This window comes from Oreochromis aureus, linkage group 7 (assembly GCF_013358895.1).
Source record: "Oreochromis aureus strain Israel breed Guangdong linkage group 7, ZZ_aureus, whole genome shotgun sequence".
Lineage (NCBI taxonomy): Eukaryota > Metazoa > Chordata > Actinopteri > Cichliformes > Cichlidae > Oreochromis > Oreochromis aureus.
The window spans coordinates 54,218,557-54,240,928 of record NC_052948.1 but is presented as its reverse complement, the minus strand read 5'-3'; the positions used below and the strand labels follow the sequence as shown (position 1 = coordinate 54,240,928).

At 39.5% G+C, this 22,372-nt stretch overlaps 1 protein-coding gene across 5 annotated transcripts; it reads left to right on the top strand.

Annotated features, from left to right (window-relative positions):
• The first annotated feature begins 4,431 nt into the window (after window positions 1-4,431).
• Window positions 4,432-20,952, top strand: sbno1 (strawberry notch homolog 1 (Drosophila)). 5 transcript variants are annotated; one of them, XM_031730786.2, is made up of 33 exons: window positions 4,432-4,757; window positions 7,147-7,266; window positions 7,356-7,460; window positions 7,565-7,792; window positions 7,884-8,025; window positions 9,440-9,540; window positions 9,708-9,804; window positions 10,023-10,183; window positions 10,459-10,592; window positions 10,698-10,788; window positions 10,867-11,028; window positions 11,195-11,330; window positions 11,443-11,548; window positions 12,248-12,401; window positions 12,487-12,669; window positions 14,220-14,317; window positions 14,411-14,562; window positions 14,695-14,889; window positions 14,984-15,154; window positions 15,248-15,417; window positions 15,540-15,671; window positions 16,674-16,809; window positions 16,947-17,059; window positions 17,150-17,221; window positions 17,298-17,397; window positions 17,581-17,655; window positions 17,746-17,892; window positions 18,056-18,150; window positions 19,287-19,373; window positions 19,628-19,765; window positions 19,858-19,934; window positions 20,181-20,374; window positions 20,620-20,952. In XM_031730786.2, exons 2-33 carry the CDS (start codon window positions 7,147-7,149, stop codon window positions 20,760-20,762), a joined length of 4,215 nt encoding a protein of 1,404 aa, XP_031586646.1. In that variant the 5' UTR covers window positions 4,432-4,757; the 3' UTR covers window positions 20,763-20,952. The 5 variants fall into 5 exon arrangements, with proteins under 5 accessions (XP_031586646.1, XP_039471191.1, XP_039471190.1 ...); XM_039615257.1 differs by lacking the exon at window positions 4,432-4,757 and adding an exon at window positions 4,804-4,958 and having other exon boundaries at window positions 7,887-8,025; XM_039615256.1 differs by lacking the exon at window positions 4,432-4,757 and adding an exon at window positions 4,804-4,958.
• The last annotated feature ends 1,420 nt before the right edge of the window (window positions 20,953-22,372 follow it).

Sequence of the window (22,372 nt, the reverse complement as noted above, 5' to 3'; positions counted from 1 at the left end):
TCTCTGGTTACTCCCCCCCTCATCTTTTGTCCTGTTTCCCTCCACTACTACACTGAACTGAACTGAATTAGATTCAGTATTCATAACACATATCATAACTGTTACAGTAGCAGATGGTCATACTAAACATGGACAAAGTTTCAGACTCTCAGATCAGTATGTGTACAGCTATTGTAATCCAAAAACAGTTTTTTTTTCCAGATTTATTTTCTGTTCTTTAATTTTTATTATGCCAAATTATGATATCCATAATTTGGTGAGCTCACTCTTGAGACAAAGGAGCCACACCCACTTGCTTTTCAGAGCATCTGTTTGAGAGTGGGAGAAGAAAATTGGCTTAAAATTTAGAAAACTCAAATGTCCCGTTTATACCAGATAATGAACTGAAGTGTATCACAAAGGCCCAGTATAAGAAAAATACAGATTATTTGTAACTGTGAATCAAAGCAACTCTAGTAGAGTCTAAGAGTAAAGCTATAGAGTTAGAAATAGGCAAGATTTAATTTCTGCTTCAAAATCTTTCATGTACAGCTTAGTACAAAGTACCAAAAGTAAATGTCAGTCATCACGTGCACATATATCAATTAATAAGAAAATAATAATAATAATAAAATGTACATTCACTGTACATTTTAATATCATTTATTTCTTTATTTAGTATCTGTAGCTGTGTTTACTAAAATCAGTTTAGGTCTACTTGCTAAACATTAAAAAATCACAGGACAAAGGGCAAAAGATTGAAATTTAAACTCTGTGCTCTTTCTTAGCTTAGCAGAAATCTCACTTAACTGTCACATTTTTAAAATACTCACACTTACAATCGCCTCTGTGCAAAGGATTTTACAATACAATTCAGTACAATACATAAAGCCACTGTTTTTTCATAACTGAATAACACTACATGGCTTCTGTGTTGATATCTGTCATAAGGTATGTGGATACCAGTAGAGTGAAAAATTCTCAAAATATTGCCAAAGCTGTAACATATCATAATGATTGTATAGACACCAAATCTGACTCTTTACACTGATATAATGAAGATCAAAACAGTAGCTTTATAAACAACAGCACTCAGAGAGTGCAGGGCCCCCTGATGGACAAGGGCTATACTAAAGCTTTGATGTTTTATGTTGTTTGTATTACTGTTGACGTCAGCCTGCTTTTGCTACAATATGATTACATCAGACTGTTATGGCGTCATTGTGATGTTGTAAGCTGCCATAGTGAAACAAATAAAAACTGTGTTGTACAGCTCTCTCCATGACCATTCATAAAATATATTACTCAAAATTGTTTCTTCAGATTTCCTTTCACAGTCAAATTTTACCTTGAGTTCTAACAATGAAGGTCCAGGGCTTAACTATCCTCAGTAATTATGTCACCGAAAGCATAGTATATTGTTGTGAAGTTTGAAGAAAATCCATAAAAAATTGTGGGCAACATAAAGTTTTCACTGATTTTAAACATTTGATGTGAACTTGACCTTAACTTGATTTTTACCAACATTTTATCAGTTCAGGGTGTTACCATGATGCAAAATGTGAAAATGATATTTTGCAAAATTTGAAAATGATATTTTGAAAACTGTGCTAGACTACTGACAATAATAATAATAATAATAATAATAATAATAATAATAATAATAATAATAATAATAATAATAATAATAATAATAATACAATAAGACAAACAGACAGCCATACAGTACTCTCTCCCGGAACCATCTTGCTTTGAGGTTACAGTATTAACCATTGCAGCACCATGCTGTAATGACTCAAAGAGTTGAATCTGGTTCATAATTTGTGATAGGAAAGGGAATCTGTTGTTTACTCACTCTATATGTTTACATTAACTAAAGAAACCAAAAAATTTAGTCGTATATAGAGAAAACATGAGTGCATTGCATGCTTCCTCAAGCTCGGGTCCTCTGCCAGAGGCCTGGGAGTTTGAGGGTATTGCACAGCATCTTAGGTGTTCCTAGGACTGCACTCTTCTGAGCAGAGGCCTCTGATGTTGTGCTTGGAATCTACTGGAGCCACTCTTGAAGATTTGGGTTTATATTCTCTGTTTCCTCTGTATCAGTGTAAAGTCTTTAACTTACAACAAAAAGCGCCTTGAGGTAACTGTTTTTGTGATTTGGTGCTTTATAAATACATTTGAACTAAATTGAACATTTTCACATGCTCCTGTTACCACTGGGGAGACTTTGGACTTAACCTTTCACATCTGCTCCACTTGTTTCTTCAGGCCCTGGTTCCTCTTTTCTTCTATTTTCTTGTGCTCCTACATTTTATGTTAATGTCCACTGGGATTGCCACTCTAACACAACAGTCTTCTGCTCTGTATAGTTCTCAAAAACCCTTAGCTGTGTGTCCCCCACTTGTGTCTAGTGTATGTTGTCCAAGCTTGCATCTTACAACCTGGTACTATGTGCTGGACTGTTTCTTGGGGACCTTTGCATATAGTCTGCAACTTGGGTCCTGTTGGCTGTGATAGACTCCTGCCTCTGTGGATCTGGTGCTTAAGGTCGTGTTCTGGTGCTGCTATTATCAGAGCCTCTGTGCTGTTCTTTAGGCCAGCCTTTTTTGTATTTTCTTCCACTGGTAATATTTCCTAATGTCAGCCACTTCCTCTGTTTGTGAATGGTACAATGATATGTCTTCCATGATAGTTCCTCCATCTCATTCAGCTGCCTAAGACATTTTTGTAATAGCTCATCTCTGGGTCCATATTCCTGATGTATTTGTGGATGCTCCATAATTCTGAAGGCAGCTGGCTGTAGCTGACCTTTAATTTTCATCATGATTCCCAATTGCCTGTAGGATACCCTGGTACTTGTAGCTGGTACCATTAGTGTGTATTCTGGCAATTCTTGTCTAGTCCAAGTGACATCCTGATGTCCACAATAGAGATCCTGGTGAAGTGGATCAGTGAGTCGATGTCTTGCTTGCTTCTTGTGTACATCTTCAAATCATCCATGTACAGGAGGTAACTAGTAGTCACTCCACTCTTTAATCTATCATATTCACACTTACTAAAGAGCTGGCTTCGGGGGTTGGAGCGTATTCAGAACAACGGCAGGCATAGGGCATCACCTTGTTATATTCTGTACTTGATAACCACTTGTGCAACTGCCCTGAAGTTGCCCTTAACCTTTTCATGCATGAAGTATGACAACCTCAATCAGGAATTTTTTCTTAAGAATTTGTATTCATCTTTAGGCATAAAAAGATGAATAAAATACTTTAAAAAAAATCCTGATTGAGATTGTCATAATTCAGGAATGACAGGGTTAAATAACAATAATTACAATAAAACACGTCATACATCTATAGTAACATTAAACGACCAGTGGGTGGCAGGGTATGGAGTGACACATCCAATGTAGTGGTTTATGTGCAAGTATACTATCAACACTGACGCAAATACAAGAAAACAGCCTTTGAATAGCTGTCCATTTGTTTGAACAGCTGTCCATTTGTTGAACAAGATAAGTATATAACCACTGTTACCCAAATTTTTAAAGCTGTTTTTTTCCACTATAAGGTGTAATACCACCTGCTATGCCAACTTTGCTAATTCTGTTTATTCCAGCTTCTTTTATACTCAAAGTACTGAACTATAGAACCTTCTTCATGGTGCTCATGAAACATATGGCTGTTCATCTGTTCCAGTTAATATTTCATTTAGTCCTAAATCCATATTTCCTGTTTTATGTTTCCGTCTGTTAATCTCATGTAATATGTACTCTCACTCTGATTTTGGATTGATGTCTTTTTCTTTCTTTTTTTTTACAGCACATCCTGAAATCTGTTTCATCATATTCTAGTTTTGTTACTAAATGAAAACATTGTGGTTACTAAGATTATTAAAGCCTACAGAAATGACTATTTGATTTTGGATTATGTTGATTTTTATAGGCGAAAGAATGACAAATAACCATAAACGATTCATTGTATAACTATTCTGTGTTTATGTGTTCAACTGTCATAAATCAACTTTGCCAACAAAAAACACTTCTTTAGTGTTTTGGACAGCGAATGTGGGCATTATTTCTTCTTACTTGAACAAGAAGTCTGTAAAAACCCTATGTCCCAAAAAATGCATTAACCTTTATTTAATTTTGTATTTGTATTTGTTTATTACTTATGTTGTTTAACTTCATGCAGTTGTAAATACACCCCTCTGTTTCCATCTATTCACTTCCACTTATTCGATTCAGGGTCGAGGGGTGCTGGAAGGTATTCATAACAGTCATAACAGTGAAATATCCCGTCGTTCCAAATTTTACCCACTGGGTTCACATCTTATTTCATAGTAAAATAAAAAATAGAACAATGAAAAAACGATGAAAAAAAAAAAAAAAAACGAAGGAAGGAAGAAGAAGACGAAGAAGAAACAATTTTCATCGTCACTTCCTATCCAGACCTGGTCGGGTCACGTGATGTGGTATTAGCTCGATGACTCTGCTATGTTTATCGTTTGCGGCAACGTTGAAGAAATGTTGATTTTCACGCTTTTATCAGTTTACTGTCATCGGGGGATGCCGCGCAGCTGCTCAGAGACTCGTTTTTGTCGGCGCTGCCCGAAGAGTTTGACTTCGAAAACGGACGCTATAGGCCTACACGTCACGTGACCAGCATGCGGCGGAGCGTTTGATAAAAAGATGGCGTGAGCGCGACGGAGCGGATAGGACAACAAGCCCCGAACTGCTGAGCGCTGCCGATCGCGAGCCGCAGCGGCCGTTCAATCGTCAGGTGAGCACATCGGCGTGGGAACGCTTCGTTTTAACGCTAGCTCAACTTCTTCGCGAGGAAAATGTCAAAATTACGGTGGTGCGCTGATTGTTGAAGAATAAATTCCAAGTTCTCGATTTGAAGATAGCGGGTAGCTGGTCTGAACGCTCCTTGTTGCTAATGTTAGCTAGCAAAAGCCGTGACACAGTGGGTGAGAGCACAGTGAGTATCAAAACAATGTGAGGGGTCGATAGCATGGTTTTTTTTTTTTTTTTTCCGTTAGCTGTTGTGCAGGAGAGTAGGAGGGGTAGCCTGCTGGAAATAGTCGAAGTAGGTATTTTTTAAAACTCACTTAGTGCTGAAAAAACTTGCTAACGTCATTTATCAGCAACTCGTTATCAACTTCAAGGAGCGCCGACGTAACAAGCTAGCTAGAGGTCTCTAATACGGTGTAGTGGAATCAAAGTATCCGTGATAGTTGGACCAGTGAGAGATAAAGTAAACTTGGAGAAAACAAACATTTCCAGGAGCGAGAGTCTACAGTAGGATAAATGGACTGACATATGGACGTAAGCAAGTATCCGTGGTTACCGTTAATAACATTGAGCCATAACAGCTGTAAGCTTGCTTTCTGAATTTTGTACGTGGTTGAACTTGGCATTAGGTTAGCCTCTGTCAGTTTGAGAGTATTTCACCTATCTGACTTGTCACTGAAATACTGAATATGAAACTGGTTTTCAGTTTCAGCAGCTTAGCTTTCGGTTAGTGAGCAAGCTAGCGTAGCTTAGCTGTGTCACCCTGATCTAAGCAGGCCAGTTTAGCTTGTACAACATTCTGAAAAACCACGCAGTGGCTGTTGCAGACTGGTGTTTATCTTATATATTTATTCTTTGAGCTTATATAATATTTTAGCATATACGATATTATTGTCTGCATAAATAATAAGGCTATGAACCACCCGAGCTAACGAGGAAGGAGAAGCTCTGATGATCCAGAGAGAGCAGGAAGTTATAAGAGGGCATTGCAAACACGTGTCTTGTTTTGGGTCACTTTGGAACAAGTCTTTGGATCACACGGGTGTGTAGAAGTTGCTATAGTACTCGGCTAGCTTTAATTCTCGTGTTGTTAATCCTACCAACGACTGAATTAAAGTATATCGAGTCAGCGTTTACAAGAATTGTTCATCATTAATTTGCTTGTTTCGATCTTGCAAGAGTTGAGGAGAGTTTAAACATCCAATCAGCTTACATTTGATTGAAACAGCATTTGCGGATTTAAGTTTAGCATCGAAAGTTTGTTGTTTCATGCTGAGTGTGAAATATAATTTACTTTTCATCGGAAAGCGTAGCTTTGAATTTTGTTTTACACTGATTGTTTTGTACCCCACGTGTGCTTTACATGTGGGTCTTGATATTTGTGGTTTACATTATACTCTTTTGGGTTTCCTTTGTAAGCTGTCCCCATTGTATGTCTCTATGTCTGGTTACTGTAAATTACATGTAAGAATGAGGATTGATTATTACTGGTCTGCTTTTGATGGCAACATTTGATTGTATTTGTTTAAGCAGAGCTCAGTTTTTCTAATGCATCTGAATCTGAACTAGAGACTAAAATGAGCTTTAAATGGGTAAAAGATGTAATATTATGAGGCTTCACATGTTGCTTGACGTGGAAAGTTTTCATTTAGCTGAAAATAGCATTCACTTTTAAATTCACAGTTGAGTTTCATGGTTGCACAGAGTGAATAGTTTCTTTTTCATCCCAGAGAAGGGCGTCTCGTCATGTTTTCGTATTGCTGTGTTGGAGAATTTTTAGGGCTGCGGATGAAGAGAAGTTATACTAACAATTAGTCTTTGTTTGTATTGGCTGATTTACACACTGTAAAACAGGGGTCCCCAATCCCAGTCCACGAGGGCCGGTGTCCCTGCAGGTTTTAGATGTGTCCTTGATCAGCTGATTTAAATGGATAAATTACCTTCTCAACATGTCTTGAAGTTCTCCAGAGGCCTGGTAATGAACTAATCATGTGATTCAGGTGTGTTGACCCAGGGTGAGATCTAAAACCTGCAGGGACGCCGGCCCTCGTGGACTGGGATTGGGGACCCCTGCTGTAAAAAATGCAGATGACACGTACCTAACACATGACAAAAAGGTTTTCGGATTACTTGTTTTTAGAGGGATTCGTATTAGGCTGGGAATGTTCACATTTGAGAGGCCGGAAAATTTTTTTTTGTTGATTTCCCCTTTGGTTCATTATAACACAGTTAACAAAATGGCTGCTGATGTTCTATCCACTCCGTGTTAACCTCTGAGTGTGATTTTAATCATACCATCATTATTGGACCTGTAGATAATCAACACTCTAAATGGAAGATGTTTCCATAAGGTTATATTAATGTTTGTCTTGCAGATGGATCCTGGACAGGATTTACTTCTCGCCGCTCTCAGTGAGAGTGGAATTTGCCCAAATGATATTGGCTTATTTGATGTTGATTCTCAGGATGTTGCACAGCCCTCTACAACCCAGCAAGTAAGACGATCCTTAGTTTTTGTTCTTATGGAGAAATGAATGTTTATACATCTGTATATATGTTAATGTTATCATTTGCTTTCCTACAGTCTATCTCCATCAGTGCCCTGGATGTTGGTGTTGGTGTGGGGACAGAGTCAGTGGAAGTTGTTCGACCTGAACATCCTGCTGCAGTCCCCATTGTTACCATCAGGGTGAGATTACAGAACAATATCCCTCTTGTTTTAGGAAACACTGGTATTTTGCAGCTTATGTTTTGCGGTGTGAATTCAAATCTACTGTCTTTATTTTTTACCAGCACAAACCTCAGCCATCAACCACCACGTTTGTCTTAAATCAGCTGAATCAGTTGCCTCCACTGGGAGCTGTTGTGACCAAACAGTCTGCTATTAACCCTGTCAAGCATACCATAACTGTCACCAAGGTGGTTCATGTGGCGAATTCAACCCTGCGAAGTTCATCAGCCCCCTCTTCCACAAGTATTCCCCCTTCAGCATCCACAGTAGTGCCTTCTAACAGAGATCAGGTGAGTTTATGCAGCTCATATTTTCAGTGGTTAAGTTGTTTAGTCAGTGGAAAAGCATTTTACTTGGTTATGCTAATTATTCTAATCTCAGCAGATTCAGTTGAAAGACCTCCTTCGGTCCAGCAGTGTGAAGAGCACTGGTCTAAAGGGCAACAGTCTGATAGAGCTCATGAAGCTCAAGCCTCCACCTGATATTGCTCCACCAGTAGCAACAGCCACAGCCACAGGCCCAGGTGAGTTATCATGTGTTCTTGTAAATATGTATTGTAAACATTTCAACTAATACTTAACACAGCAGGCCGCATAAATAAATCATTTCAGGTTATTTAAATCATGTCATAGAAGGTAATGGTCTGTTTCTTACAGTGTTACTGAATGCGGTTGTAGCAAAAACTTATTAAGCACTTGTTCACAAAAAGAAGTAAGAAGAAGAAGGAAAAAAAAGCAAAGAAAGTAAAGAAGTAAAAAAAACAATGTTTTTTTTTTTTTTAATTTAGTTTGACTAGTAAATCTATGCATGCATTTTGATGTCCCCTTACCACTGAAATTGAACATATGTTTCTCTTCCAGTATATTTAGATAGGGATTTCCAACTAACTGGCTGGAAGCATAATGGGGTGGCGAGACCTGCTTTTTGGAAGACTTTGGTTATATCTTTAACTAGCTAATTTATCTACCCATTGTGTAATCGCCGAGTTCCCAAGTTCATTTTAACATTCATCCATAATCTTAACCAGAAACCCACTTCAGGCTCATGGGTGGGTGGAGTCTGGGTGGGCAGACCACATGCAGGTTAGCAGTTCATTATAGGGCTAACAGACAAAACATGCATATTTAAAATCACCAGTTAACCTAGTAAGCATGTCTTTGGACTGTGGGAGGAAGCGGATTTACCTGCCTAATGACTTTTTTATATTATCCTAAATGACTCCTAGTAGGGCTGCTGTTAACATTATTTACCAGCTTTGTCATCACTTTATTGGTAGGTTAATAAAACATAGGAAAGGGGGAGGGGGGGAAAATGATAACTTCAGAGCCTGAGTTTACGTCATAGTTAAAAGTTTTCATCTATGAATTAAAATGACTATAATGTGAGAAAAACAAATTCTGCTATTGTTATACTATTGGAAAGTATTAATAAACATAGGTAAGTGGTGATGGGGTTTTGACCTAGTTTTCATTCATCATTCATACTTCGGATGGGTTTATTATGAGTCTGTATTAAGTCTTAAGTTTAATTTTCCAACTCCATGCCACAGCTGTGACGTTTTAATCATTCTGTTGATAAGAATCATTAAGCTCACCTCAATCCCAGATAGCTAAAATGATCTTTAAAGTTGTAGTTGGTTGAAGCGGTTGTAACTGGTTTAAATCCTGGCTGAAAGCTTTTGAGACTTCCTGGCTGAGCTCATCCAGAGCTGAACATTTTCTGTTTGCATCTCATGAGACAGAGAAGTTTACCTGGAAAATAAAATGAAAAGTAGAAATAATAGCATAAACTAACAAAATGCTGTTTATTTGTTGTCCTAACTATTATAGTTTAGCAGAGACATCTTTCTGATTTTTAAGCATTGCCTCAAAAATGACAAGTCATCCATGTGGCATTGACCATACCAGTAACAGTTTAATGGCCTGTTGGTGTTTTAGGTGACTTGAACAATGGAATCAAGAGAGAAGTTTTGGGTAAAGATGCTGCCAGGATCTGGATTCATGATGACATTAAACTACAAACCTTTCCACATTCTCTGGTAAGTGTCATAATATTAAAGGTGGACAGTTATGGTAATTCTCATCTTTTTAATTTTTCTTTACAGAGTAGATATAAGTGATTCTAAATAGTTCTTTTTGGTCTTGCTTGGCCTTGGCGTACAATTTAAAAGCAGAACATTGCTTACACATGACTCTCTGTATACAGAAACCTCCAGTGGTGAAGGAAGAGGATGAGCCTGAGGAGGAAGAGGAGGATGAGCTGGGTCATGCTGAGACTTATGCAGAGTACATGCCACAGAAATGTAAGTACTACTGTTTTAAATCAAAGAATCAGTCTCATCAATAATGAGACATTTTGTCACTAAGCAAGGAGCTCAAGGCCAATGAACTAGACTGTGGACTAACAGCAGTGTCAGCATCACCCTTAATCAATACTGCTCCATCAAATCAAACAAGAAGCAGCCGCCTGCTGCTGCTGCTGCTTCCTTCTTCCTCTGACCACTTGGTTTTGTCACTGCAGTAAAGGTTGGCCTGAGGCACCCAGATCCTGTTGTAGAGACCAGTTCTCTGTCCAGTGTGAGCCCTCCAGATGTGTGGTACAGACTGACCATCCCAGAGGAAGTCATTGACAGGGGCTGCCTCTCTGCATTGCAGCTGGAAGCTATTACATATGCAGCTCAGGTAATCACTGGAAACTGACTGACTATACAGTAACTTTCTTTCTTTTATTCATAATAAAAAAAAATAAGACTAAAAAATGCATCTGTGGTTGGTTGTTCCACTTTAACTCTTCTGTTGTTGTTTCACCAAAACTTGCTATTTGAAAACGGCGTATAATATTTAATGTGATGATCTTCTGTTCTGCTGCGATTGTTGTTTAGGTATTTTTATTTTTGCAGAGTTCTTTGCTATTCCCTATTTTGAAAAATAAAATTTCTTATCTCACTGTACCACAGCAACATGAGACATTCCTCCCAAATGGTGATCGAGCTGCTTATTTGATCGGCGATGGAGCTGGTGTGGGGAAAGGCAGGACGATTGCAGGGATCATCTATGAGAATTACCTCCTGGGCAGGAAGAGGTCACTATGGTAAGTTCTAATATTTGCCACAGTCGTTGACAGATGATTGACTGTAAAATAAAACCTAAACATGTCCTCTGTATAATATTTTGTGTATTATTGTCTTCTCTTAAGGTTTAGTGTCTCAAATGATTTGAAGTATGATGCTGAAAGGGATTTAAGAGACATTGGAGCCAAGAACATCCAGGTTCATTCCCTGAACAAGGTAAAACACTTTTATGATGTACACAATAATGTCAAGTGTTTACTCACTCATATGACATTACACTTTTCTGTTTTTCAGTTCAAATATGGCAAAATCTCTTCAAAACACAATGGAAGTGTGAAGAAAGGTGTCATCTTTGCCACCTACTCCTCTTTGATAGGAGAGAGCCAGTCAGGAGGGAAATATAAGACCAGATTTGAGCAGCTTCTCCACTGGTGTGGCGAAGACTTTGATGGAGTCGTATCCTTTCGGAAGTGTTTTTTTGTTTGTTTGTTTTGTTTTAAATGCATACAAAATGTTGATTAGACCATTTTTGTTTTCATGTACGCATGAGTATGATTACTTATATGTAAAATGATATAAATAAGATAAATATGAGGGGTTTCCTTAACAAAGTGTCCTTTAGATCGTCTATGATGAGTGTCATAAAGCCAAAAATGTTTGTCCAATTGGCTCCTCCAAGCCTACAAAAACTGGGCTTGCAGTGTTGGAGCTGCAGAACAAACTCCCAAAGGCTCGGGTTGTGTATGCAAGTGCTACAGGTTTGTTAACAACACAAACATAATTTGATCCATGAATAAATTGGCAGTCTTAAATGATATTATTATGCATCTTTGCAAACATTAAATATTGTAACAAAATAATCCTATGTAGGTGCCTCTGAACCACGAAACATGGCCTACATGAACCGGTTGGGCATATGGGGACACAAAACACCCTTCAGAGAATTTGGGGACTTTATCCAAGCTGTTGAGCGCAGGTAAGCCTTTACAGTTGCAGAAGAAGCCATAGACTTGAAAGACAAAGTTCTCAGAAGTCATTAAGAAGTCTGATATTGGAATCAAGGTCATGAGGGATCTTCCCGAAAAATTTGCTAAATGATTAATCAATTCCACCAGCTGAAAAGTCATTCACTGGAAAACGAAGACCGTTTTCAACTTGGCATGTCATCGTCTCCCCGCACACCAAAGAAAACGTTAAATAAATCAGCTGTGATACCTGTGACTGTTCTTGGTCAGTTGTTTTATAGTCACTGTCTACACTGTTGTTTCTGTAATTTGAGGTCGTCACTTTTTTTTCCCCCCCAAATTTTTATGTTATAAGCATAACATATTTTAATTTCAGCTGTTTTATTTTGTCTCCTGAATTCTATGGCACTATATGGTTGAAAATAACATTGGTATATCACGTGTCGTGATATAGCCAAAAAATGTCGTCATATTAGATTTTCCTCATATCGCCCAGCCCTGTGATTAGTTTTGTTTTTTTTCACTAAGTGCCTGCTTTGACACAAGGAGGGAAAAAAAATTAAGGATGAAATTACATGAGCTAACATTCGAAAAAGGGTGTTAGCTAATAGCTTTTGTACTTTTCCACTGGCCGCTTCATACTTCATAGGAGCCTCTAGTAGGTCATAACATGCGCGTCATTTTTGCATACATTTTCCTCTCAATTCCAGAGGTGTTGGTGCCATGGAGATTGTAGCTATGGACATGAAGCTGAGAGGGATGTACATTGCAAGACAGCTGAGTTTTACAGGTGTGACTTTCAAGATCGACGAGGTTCCCCTGACTCAGGAATATATCAACATGTACAACAAATCTGTTAGACTGGTGAGCATCTACCTCTTCATCACTTTAATTCTTCCGTTTGTGCTTGCACTATTTTTATTTCAACTTTGTCTCCTGCTTCTTCCAGTGGGTGAGTGCACGGGAAAGGTTCCAGCAGGCTGCAAACCTCATGGATGCAGAGCAACGCATGAAGAAGTCCATGTGGGGTCAGTTTTGGTCTGCCCACCAAAGGTTCTTTAAGTATCTCTGCATTGCCTCCAAAGTCCGCCGAGTGGTTCAGCTGGCCAGAGAAGAGGTCCAGAATGGAAAGGTAAAACTGTTTTTGAAGTGTGATTAACAGTGATGTTGTTGCCCTCACTAACTGGTTAAACAAATTGATATGTCAATATTTTTTATATGTAGGGTGTGTCAGCTGAAGCGAGTTTCTGCAGGGGTGTGGACTTTAACCTGCAAGGAAATAAGGCTCCATGTGATAGCTAAAGTTAGGCACACTTGGCAAATTAATCTGACATTGTGTGTGTGCGTGTTTGCATGCGTTGCTGTGTATGGCACAAAGTGCTACACATAGCGGAATTTAAAACTCCCACACAATCTGAATTTGGGTAGTTGTGTTTGTGTGGCTGGAGAGATCTGTTGAAACAAGTGCTCAGTGACTTGAAGCAGTAACTGTCAAGTGTGGGTTTACTCCACAATAAAAGCACAACAGCGCATCCTGTGATCGTCATTGACACTATGAAAGACACCTGAATGAATAGATGATGGATCCAGCTCCTGCTCCTAGAGGACCAATCAGTAGCCAAATGGGAGAACATGACCGAATCTCCAATTCAGTTGTTAAGCGATGAAGTTTTAACCCGGCTTCTAGGTCCAAGGTCATACCACGTTCATTGGGGCTTTTTAATGTGTTTTAATGCGTTTTCCGTCTTTAGATGGAAACTGGCGAGCTAACTTCTACTCTGTTAAGCCTCGCAGCTCATCTTTTTCATGGATGCCTGGATTTTAAACCTTTATTGTAACACCTGGGAGAGCAGTAACATTTTTTTTTAATTATTATAATAAATCATATAATTTTTTAAACTCTGATACTACAGAGTTTGGACCTGGAAATGGCTAATGAAGTCACACTTAAGAGGCAGATTTCAGTGCAGGATTTACATACAATACTCTGGCTAGGTGTTATATTCTGAAAACCATACCAGTTGACAGGGAAAACTTTTACCCCACCAAAAAATCCACTTGAGCCCTGAAATGTGAAAATGATCCCTTGACATAGCAAAATGTAACACTTATAACTAGCTAAAGCCATTTAGTTAACACTCTTAGTTATTACAAGGTAATTGCAAACAGAACTCACAAATTTGTTTGGTCCTATTGGATCTTATCGAGCTGCTTACTATTCTGTTTTGTTTCAGCCGTACCCAAGGAATTTCCCATCTTTGGGATAAATAAAGTATTATCTTATCCTTAAGCATACATTGTTTTGCTACACACGTAGACATACTGAGGATGTTTTTATCATATGTTTAGTTTTTGACTATCACAGCTTGTAAAATGTAGCTGTGGATTATTTCCCTTGTTGTTAGTGCATCTCACCAGACTGCAGCTTTTTAAGTGTTTTCGGTTTTTGCCAGGGGATGGAATTGAATTGTTTTCCCCTCTGCTGTGGGGGACTAAAATGCACTATATCTTTATGGCAGCTGAACAGAGAAGTGAATAGAGTTGGAATTGGGAATAACATTAGGGACCAAAGCCCTAGCCACAAACTTTAATAGTGACTTGAAATATAAAGTTGTGCAATTCTGATCATTTGTCTCCTAAATGAGAGAAAAAAAATAAGCTAACCAGTTTTTACCTTTACAGTGTGTGGTGATTGGCCTTCAGTCCACTGGTGAAGCAAGAACACTGGAGGCCCTGGAGGAAGGAGGGGGAGAACTCAATGACTTTGTTTCAACTGCAAAGTACGGACTGACTTAAAATGACAGTTTTGTGACAGTGTGAACATAGTTGTGTCTTTTTCATGACAATAATGCGATAAAATGTTTCTATTGTAGAGGTGTGCTACAGTCCTTGATTGAAAAGCACTTCCCAGCTCCAGACAGACAGAAGCTTTACAGCCTGCTGGGTATCGACCTCTCAGCAAAGAAGACCCCCTCTCCCAGTGACGCAGCAGTAGAACAAGAACAGAAGGGCAAGAAGAGGAAAGGTAAAAAAAACAAAACAAAAAAAAAACATCATAAAAACATTAATGATGCCTAAAACTCAGCTCAGCAAAAAGATGGCTCATGTAAATCAAGTTGTGCTTTTGCATCATTCTTATGTCATTCTGCTTCTCCAGGTTCAGAGGTTAAAAAGCAGCAGAAAAAGCGTCCCCGGAAGCATGGGGGTCTGTCGGGTACGAGTTCAGATGAGAGCCAGTCAGAGGAGTCGGACAGAGACTGTGACAGTGATGACAGCTTCAAATCAGTCAGCTCAGCAGACGAAGACGACGATTTCAACCCATTCAGAGAAGAGTCTGATGATGATGATGGTGGTGAGGATACTGGGGGAGCCTGGATGTAAATTAAAGCATTTCAAAGTGAATTGGAGGAAATCAGTGTTTTTTTTTCTTTTTTTCCTCTTTTTAGATCCATGGCTTAACAGGAAGGAACCAAAGAAAGGCAAGGAGAAGAAGAAGAAAAAAAGGAGGAAGAGTATTGATCCAGACTCGATTCAAAGTGCCTTGTTGGCCTCGGGGCTGTGCTCCACTAGGCCTACTTTCACTGCCTCAGTTAATCCCCCCAGCACGCCTGCCACAGGTAAGCATGTTCCAGCATGGTAACATAAACTTATATTACCCTGACTGAGCTTTTTGGAGGTTAATGAATGCTGTGTCTTTCCTTGTTCATCAGTCAAGGCAGACAGTCAGGAAAGCTGCCTAACAAGTCAGGACTCAGTGGAACTTGCCCAGAAAATGAAGAAAGAGCTGCTTGAAAAACTGGAGGATCTGGCAGAGGATCTGCCTCCCAACACTCTGGATGAGCTCATAGATGAATTGGGAGGACCTGAAAATGTAGCTGAGGTAAAAATAATTGTTGTATGCAGGCTGAACTTCCAGTTCCCCTGTTCACCCACCCCACCAGTTTTTAAGTTGGATTGTTCTGTATGAATTTTAACTTTGCGGATTCTTTAATTGTGCTTCAGATGACTGGCCGTAAAGGTCGCGTGGTCAGCAACGATGATGGGACCATCACTTATGAATCTCGCTCTGAGCTGGACGTCCCTGTGGAAATACTCAATCTCACTGAGAAGCAGAGGTTCATGGATGGAGAGAAGGTAAAATAATTGTTTGTTTTTAAATTGCGTGTGTGCGTATGTATGTATAAGTTCGATTCCTGCCTGGGGCGTCTGTATCCAGTAAGGGTCCTAAGGCTAGACCCCCTATGCTAAAAGCGAGCCTACCGCAGACATGAGCAAGACAGATAAATATGAAGGCATGCCGGCTCGGACGTCGCCTGGATCAATAAGGTCCGCGTCAGGTGTTGAGGAACCAGGGCACCCTGACGACAAGTGGGCTACTGGAACAAGAAGGCATCGGTGGGCAAGAGACGAAAACAGGGCGTTGTTGGAATGCTACTACGCAAGTAACCCTGGCGGAAGGGGCTACATGAATAGGATGAGGGACCTATGGATTCTTCGATACCCAACATCCACAATGACGGCGAAATGCCAAGGGCTCAGAGAAGAGCTCGAGAGGATGTGGAGGGTGAAGGTAACGGTGGTAATCGGAGCACTAGGTGCGGTGACTCCCAAGCTAGGCGAGTGGCTCCAGCAGATCCCGGGAACAACATCGGAGATCTCTGTCCAGAAGAGCGCAGTCCTGGGAACAGCTAAGATACTGCAGGGACCCTCAAGCTCCCAGGCCTCTGGTAGAGGACCCAAGCTTGAAGGATAAACCGCCTGCAGGGCTTGGGGCTTTTTTTTTTTTTTTTTTTTTTTTTCCCCGTTTTTTTGTTTTTTTTTTATATATATACACACACACACACACACACACACACACACACACACACACACACACACACACACACACACATATATATATATATATATATATATATATATATATATATATATATATATATATATATATATATATATATAAAATTTCAATATACACTTAAACTGTACTGCTGCAGGCCTGCTGTAGAAATGAACCAACAGGGTTCAAAGCTGTGGCTTGTGGTTGACTGACATGTGTCTATAAATACAGACGTCACAGCTGCTAATTGCACTTTTGTGTCTGAAGTGTAACATTCACTCATCTGGTCCTTCAACCAGAACATAGCCATCATCTCAGAAGCAGCGAGCTCGGGTATATCCCTGCAGGCTGACCGTCGAGTGAAGAACCAGCGGCGGAGAGTCCACATGACACTAGAGCTGCCGTGGAGCGCAGACAGGGCTATACAGCAGTTTGGTCAGTAGATATTACTCCTCTATACTCTGAGTACATGATTTTTCTTTGGTTTCCTCCTGTGTTAGACTGCACCTTGTTAATAAAAAAGAATAATAAAAAGGTATGTAACAAAATGGATGTTCTATTCTCAAACACAGGGAGAACCCACAGATCAAACCAGGTCACAGCTCCAGAATATGTCTTCCTCATATCGGAGCTTGCAGGAGAGCAAAGATTTGCATCCATTGTTGCCAAAAGACTAGAAAGCCTGGTGAGGATGCTGATTTCTTGTTTCTCTTTAGTCTTGTAGAGACTTTTCTCTTCATATGTGGACTTCATTTGTGTTCATTCTTTGTAACAGGGTGCTCTCACTCATGGTGACAGAAGAGCAACAGAAACTCGGGATCTGAGCAGGTTCAATTTTGACAACAAAGTAAGAACATCAAGCACTTCTCTGAGAGGATGTCTTATGGTTTTTAGGGCAGTGACTCACTCATACTCTCCCACAGTATGGCAGAAACGCTCTGGAAATTGTGATGAAGTCGATCGTAAAGCTTGATACTCCATTAGTGTCTCCACCCTCTGACTTTAAAGGGGATTTCTTCAAAGGTATGACTCATACACTGTTAACCACGGACAGGAGTTATTTCCTGCATTTCTGCAGGCTTGTTGTGTTTGCTGCGCATGTAATTCATACTGTAGATGTTGGTATGTTTGTTGTATACCTTTCTGTTTTTTTTTTAAATCAATTACTTGCACATATGGTTATTGTCTGCCTTTTTCTTTCTACAGAAATTCAAATTGGATTAGTAGGTGTTGGCCTCATAAATGTGGAGGACAGATCTGGCACACTATCACTAGACAAAGGTGACTAGAAACTGGGGAATTTCAAGGAGAATCTCTTGTTTTTACTTCTTGGGAACCTTTAAATAACCACGTGCCTTGTTACTGTTGCAGACTACAACAACATGGGGAAGTTCCTGAATCGTATTTTGGGCATGGAGGTCCATCAGCAGAATGCTTTGTTTCAGTACTTTTCTGACACGCTTGCAGCTGTGATTCAGGAAGCAAAGAAGAATGGCAAATACGACATGGGCATTCTCGGTAAGATTATTCAACTGCTTTTACAAACACAGAAGCAAGGCTGGGCCAAAGGATGGCCTTTGTAATAAATTATTAAGTGTTTTATTCTTTCTTGGAGATTGAATGTTACTGTTGTGTTTCATTTTAATCATTCAATGCATTTATTTCTGTCCTCTGTTGTTAGATCTGGGCTCAGGTGATGAAAAAGTAAAGAAGGTGGACTGCAGGAAATTTCTAACACCTGGCTACACTACATCAGGGCATGTTGAACTCTACACTGTAAGTTCATATATGCATATGCTCTAGTTAGAGATTTGCAAGATTAGTTGGTTCAACTATAGACTATGTATGAGGACTAGACGTGGTACTGAAGAAATCATTTTTTAAATGTTACTTTGGGGCAAAGTTGGTGAACCTTTTAACTGGTAATTCTATACATTGAGTTTTGATATTCCAGTGAGGGGGAAAAAGGGCCTGGAAACAAGAGTGTTGTTGTTGTTTTGCACATAACAAACAGTAACAATTGACAATAAAATAAGACAACCCATCCATCTTCATCCGCTTTATCCGAGGCCAGGTCGCGGGGGCAGCAGCCTAAGCAGAGAAGCCCAGACCTCCCTCTCCCCAGCCACCTCCTCCAGCTTATCTGGGGGAACACCAAGGCGTTCCCAGGCCAGCCGAGAGATATAATCTCTCCAGCGTGTCCTGGGTCTGCCCCGGGGCCTCCTCCCGGAGGAGACAAATGTTGTCCCTAAGACAACATTTAGAAAAATATATTTTTTAGATTATGTACATTGAAGAAAAATAACCCAATACTACCCATATACTGAATATATTTAACAAAACACAGCTTGAACAAGCTCTTAATATTTTAATGCCCAAGACTGATTTTAACTGTTGGCTCTAATTAAGTTCTCCATTCAGTCTTATTTATATACTTCCAATTCACAACAATAGTTACCACAAGGTAATTTATATTGTAGGCTAAAGACACTACAATATTCTACAGAGCCCGAACATAAGATTGCCCCTCGCTTTGTGATAAGAAGTCCGAAACATCTGAAATGTTTTAATTTTTTGTTTTATGTCAGACAAATATTATTTGGTTCTATTGAAAGAAAATGAGTGATTGAATGTAGGCAATTTTATCGTGGACTGGAAGGAAAGAAAGCTTGCCTATCTGCACATGTCTACTCAAGTCATCTGTTTGAGCGACATTTAAAATATGGTGAAGATTGTGGTTAACAATATTAAATGTCGATATTTAACCTCCTTTTTTTGGTGTGTGTGTGTGTGTGAGATACGCTCAGTCTTGACTTTTTAAAAGTGTTTTCTTACTTTTAGACTTGTTATTTTGTATGCCATTTATAGTGTTGTCATAGCAACCATGCCCCTGACTTTGTCTTCATTCACAGGTAAGTGTTGAAAGGGGAATGTCCTGGGAAGAAGCCACACACGCTTGGGCAGACCAGAATGGAGCCGATGATGGTTTCTATGTGCAGGTATGGAAGTGCTAACTACACTTAATAAATGTTATGGAAATCATTGGGGGTTTTTTGTGTGTCCGAATTGGGGGGTTCATTCCTTATTGATCATGTTTCATTCCTTATTGATTTTTTTTTTTTTTGCTCAAATAGCCGAACCTCTTTCTGTGACTTAGCCTCTAGATCGTAATAAAGTGTAGTTAACCCGTACATGTGTGTGTGAGAATGCAGAGCAGTGACATATGACATACATGTCTGTGGTTTATTTTCAGATGAGGAACAACAAAAAAACGGCCATCCTTGTCAAAGAGGTGAACACTAAGAAGAGGCTGTTCTTGGTGTACAGGCCCAACACCGGCCGGCAGGTCAAACTAGAGACGTACACAGACCTCAAGAAGAAATTTAAAAAGGTTAGATGGCACTCTTTCATTTACATTATGACAAGAAGAAGACAGAATATTTTATGTGGTGAATCATATGTGTTTTGCTCTCCCTGTATTAGGTCTTGTCAGAAGATGCCAAGCAGCACTGGACTGACCAGTACAAGTCTTCAGAAAAAATCTGCTCACACGCATATTGGTATGTGCACTTCAGATTTGCATGGTGCTTACTGTATTCTAATCCCACATTTGTTGATGCTACTTCTCAGAGCACCAAATGCAGATTAATTTGGCAGTGAAAATGGTACCAGTATTTAGAACAACACTTTTCTTCTTTTGTCATGAAGACAACGTAATGAGAGGACATCAGCAGCTTCAACCTTTGATGCTTCCATTGCTCTGTGGTCCTCTTTTTGTAAACCTATTTGTGTTTTTCTGTTGTCAGGCGCGGTAACTGCAAGAAGGCGTCAGTGGGTTTGCAGTGTGAAGTTGGTCTTCGGTGCAGGAGGTACTATGTTTTGTGTGGATCAGTGCTCAGTGTTTGGAATGAGCTGGAGGAAGTGCTCACCCCGGTCAGTGGAACCAATGTAAAGGTGCAGATTGTCCGGCTGAGAACTGAAGATGGGCAGAGGATAGTCGGTAAGTTAAGTGACTGCTGTACTAAAGAAGTTCATATTTTGGAAACTAGTCTCATTTTTTGGTAGAGTTGGCGTCGCAGCGAAACTCCTGGTTTTATGTTTTGTGCCTTATTATTTAACAGACAGATATGTGACATGGTATTCTAACACTTAAGAGTTCCTTTTTAATTGCGGTCCTCTCAGATGTGTAGACACCCAGCTTATTCTCAGACCTTTTTTAAAATTTCTGTGTTGTTTTTAATGCAGGACTGATCATTCCGGCGAACTGTGTGTCTCCGTTAATTAACAAGCTCTCAACATCGGACCAGTGTCAGCAGCTGGCTGTGCAGGAGCAGCAGAAGCGGCAGCAGCTTCACCCTCAGAGTCTGAGCCACACACACCACACATAGTTTAGGGGCTTTAATCCCCATCTCTACCCCTTAAGTTCACATCCCTCCCTGAAGGGATCTCTCTACACTGCAGGCTCCAGGACCTTGTGCACAACCCTCACTGTTCCTGAGGGTCAGAGGTGTGGTACCAAGCTGTGGTGACACTTGGATGTAAAGCAGTGGTTGTATAGAGAAATTTTCTTTTTTACTTACCCCCAAAAAAAAAAAATTGTAATCTCCAGAGACTCTTCCTTTCACCTGGAGATATTTGACAGGTGATGTATTTTCCTCTGACATTCAGAGTGAGAAGATTTGTGACTTTAAGAGAGCATGTTGATCTGAGTTATCCACTCCTCACTGATACTTTACCCTGTTTTACCCCAGAACCACCTCAGTATGAAACAGAGACTTTTTGTGGGTCTGGACCAAAAGTAGATGAAGCAAAATCTACGTTTTTTTCATAGTCAGAGGAAAGTCTCAGATGGGCATATAGTGCTTAACTACAATCACATATTAATGTATGCTAGAGACTCATTATATTAGATATTACCCAGCACTACTGCAGCGTAAGAATTTTTGTTTTTTTTCAGAAGTAGAAAAAGTGATGCAGTTTACTGCAGGAAACCTTTTGCTTTTGGGGGGGCACTGTATCTGGCATATTTGCTCATGAGACGGTGAAGACCAAATATTCTTATTGTCAGGTTCCACTTCCTTCTAAAATCAGGCCAATTTCTGTTTTTGCTCATCTGTTTTTCACACAGGTCTCAGATTCCTCAAAGTTCCTTGGTTTGTTTTAATGTCTAACTTGAACATTTTGTTCCTTTTTGTCCATGTTGGAACTTGATCAGCCAGTTGTTTGTGAACGTGCCTTTGCGTGAGTACTTGGAGCTACAGCAGTTGGGCACCTTTACAAAGAAATGATTTGGTTATTTTTGCATCAGCTATCCTCTGACTTCTATCCATGATGAATATTAAGCGAACTGGGTATAATAAATACAATTTAGTCTTTATTAAAGTATTGAAACATTTAATAAATGGTTTATGGCCTTTATTGTAGCTACAAACATATGGTGTTAAGAGTTTATCTCCTCATGTGAGGGCATTTAACATTACTATACAGTGTTTCCCTTTACTATCAGAGGCTTTAAGGGGCAGGTGGTGAGAAAAATGCAGAGACCATAAATTACTGCATAGTGCAGTATAGACTCACACTGCACTGAAATGAAACAAAGCACATAAATTAGGCAACTGTAATGATTGTTTCAGTGTCGTCATTTGTTCAGACGTGGCAGCATTTGAATGCTCACAAGAAGAAATATTGTAGACAAAAGTGCTAAATAATTAAAGCTACATTACAGTGCTGTGAATCAGTTGTTGAATGTTTACTTGATGCTTAAAAAATTTTTGGCAATAGAAAAATTTAGGTCACAGTTTGGGGTTGGGGAAAACTATTTAATATTGTACTCCTTTCCAATCCATTACAGCAGTTTTATTTCTTGACGTGGTCTTTAGCTGGCTGCTATTAAAACAGAGAAAATGGCAAAAAAATGGTTAGTTTTTAAAAAAGATAAAGGGTTCCTGAAAAATTGTGAAATGCATGTTGTTGACAACAGCCTTTTTCGTGTGTGCGT

Excerpts from the sequence above, each read along its gene's own strand:
- sbno1 (XM_039615256.1), top strand. The coding sequence starts at position 4,917 with ATGTTAGCTAGCAAAAGCCGTGACACAGTGGGTGAGAGCACA. Across the intron at positions 14,318-14,410 it reads GACTTTGTTTCAACTGCAAA|AGGTGTGCTACAGTCCTTGA; the intron begins GTACGGACTGAC and ends TTTCTATTGTAG. Across the intron at positions 19,374-19,627 it reads ATGATGGTTTCTATGTGCAG|ATGAGGAACAACAAAAAAAC; the intron begins GTATGGAAGTGC and ends GTTTATTTTCAG.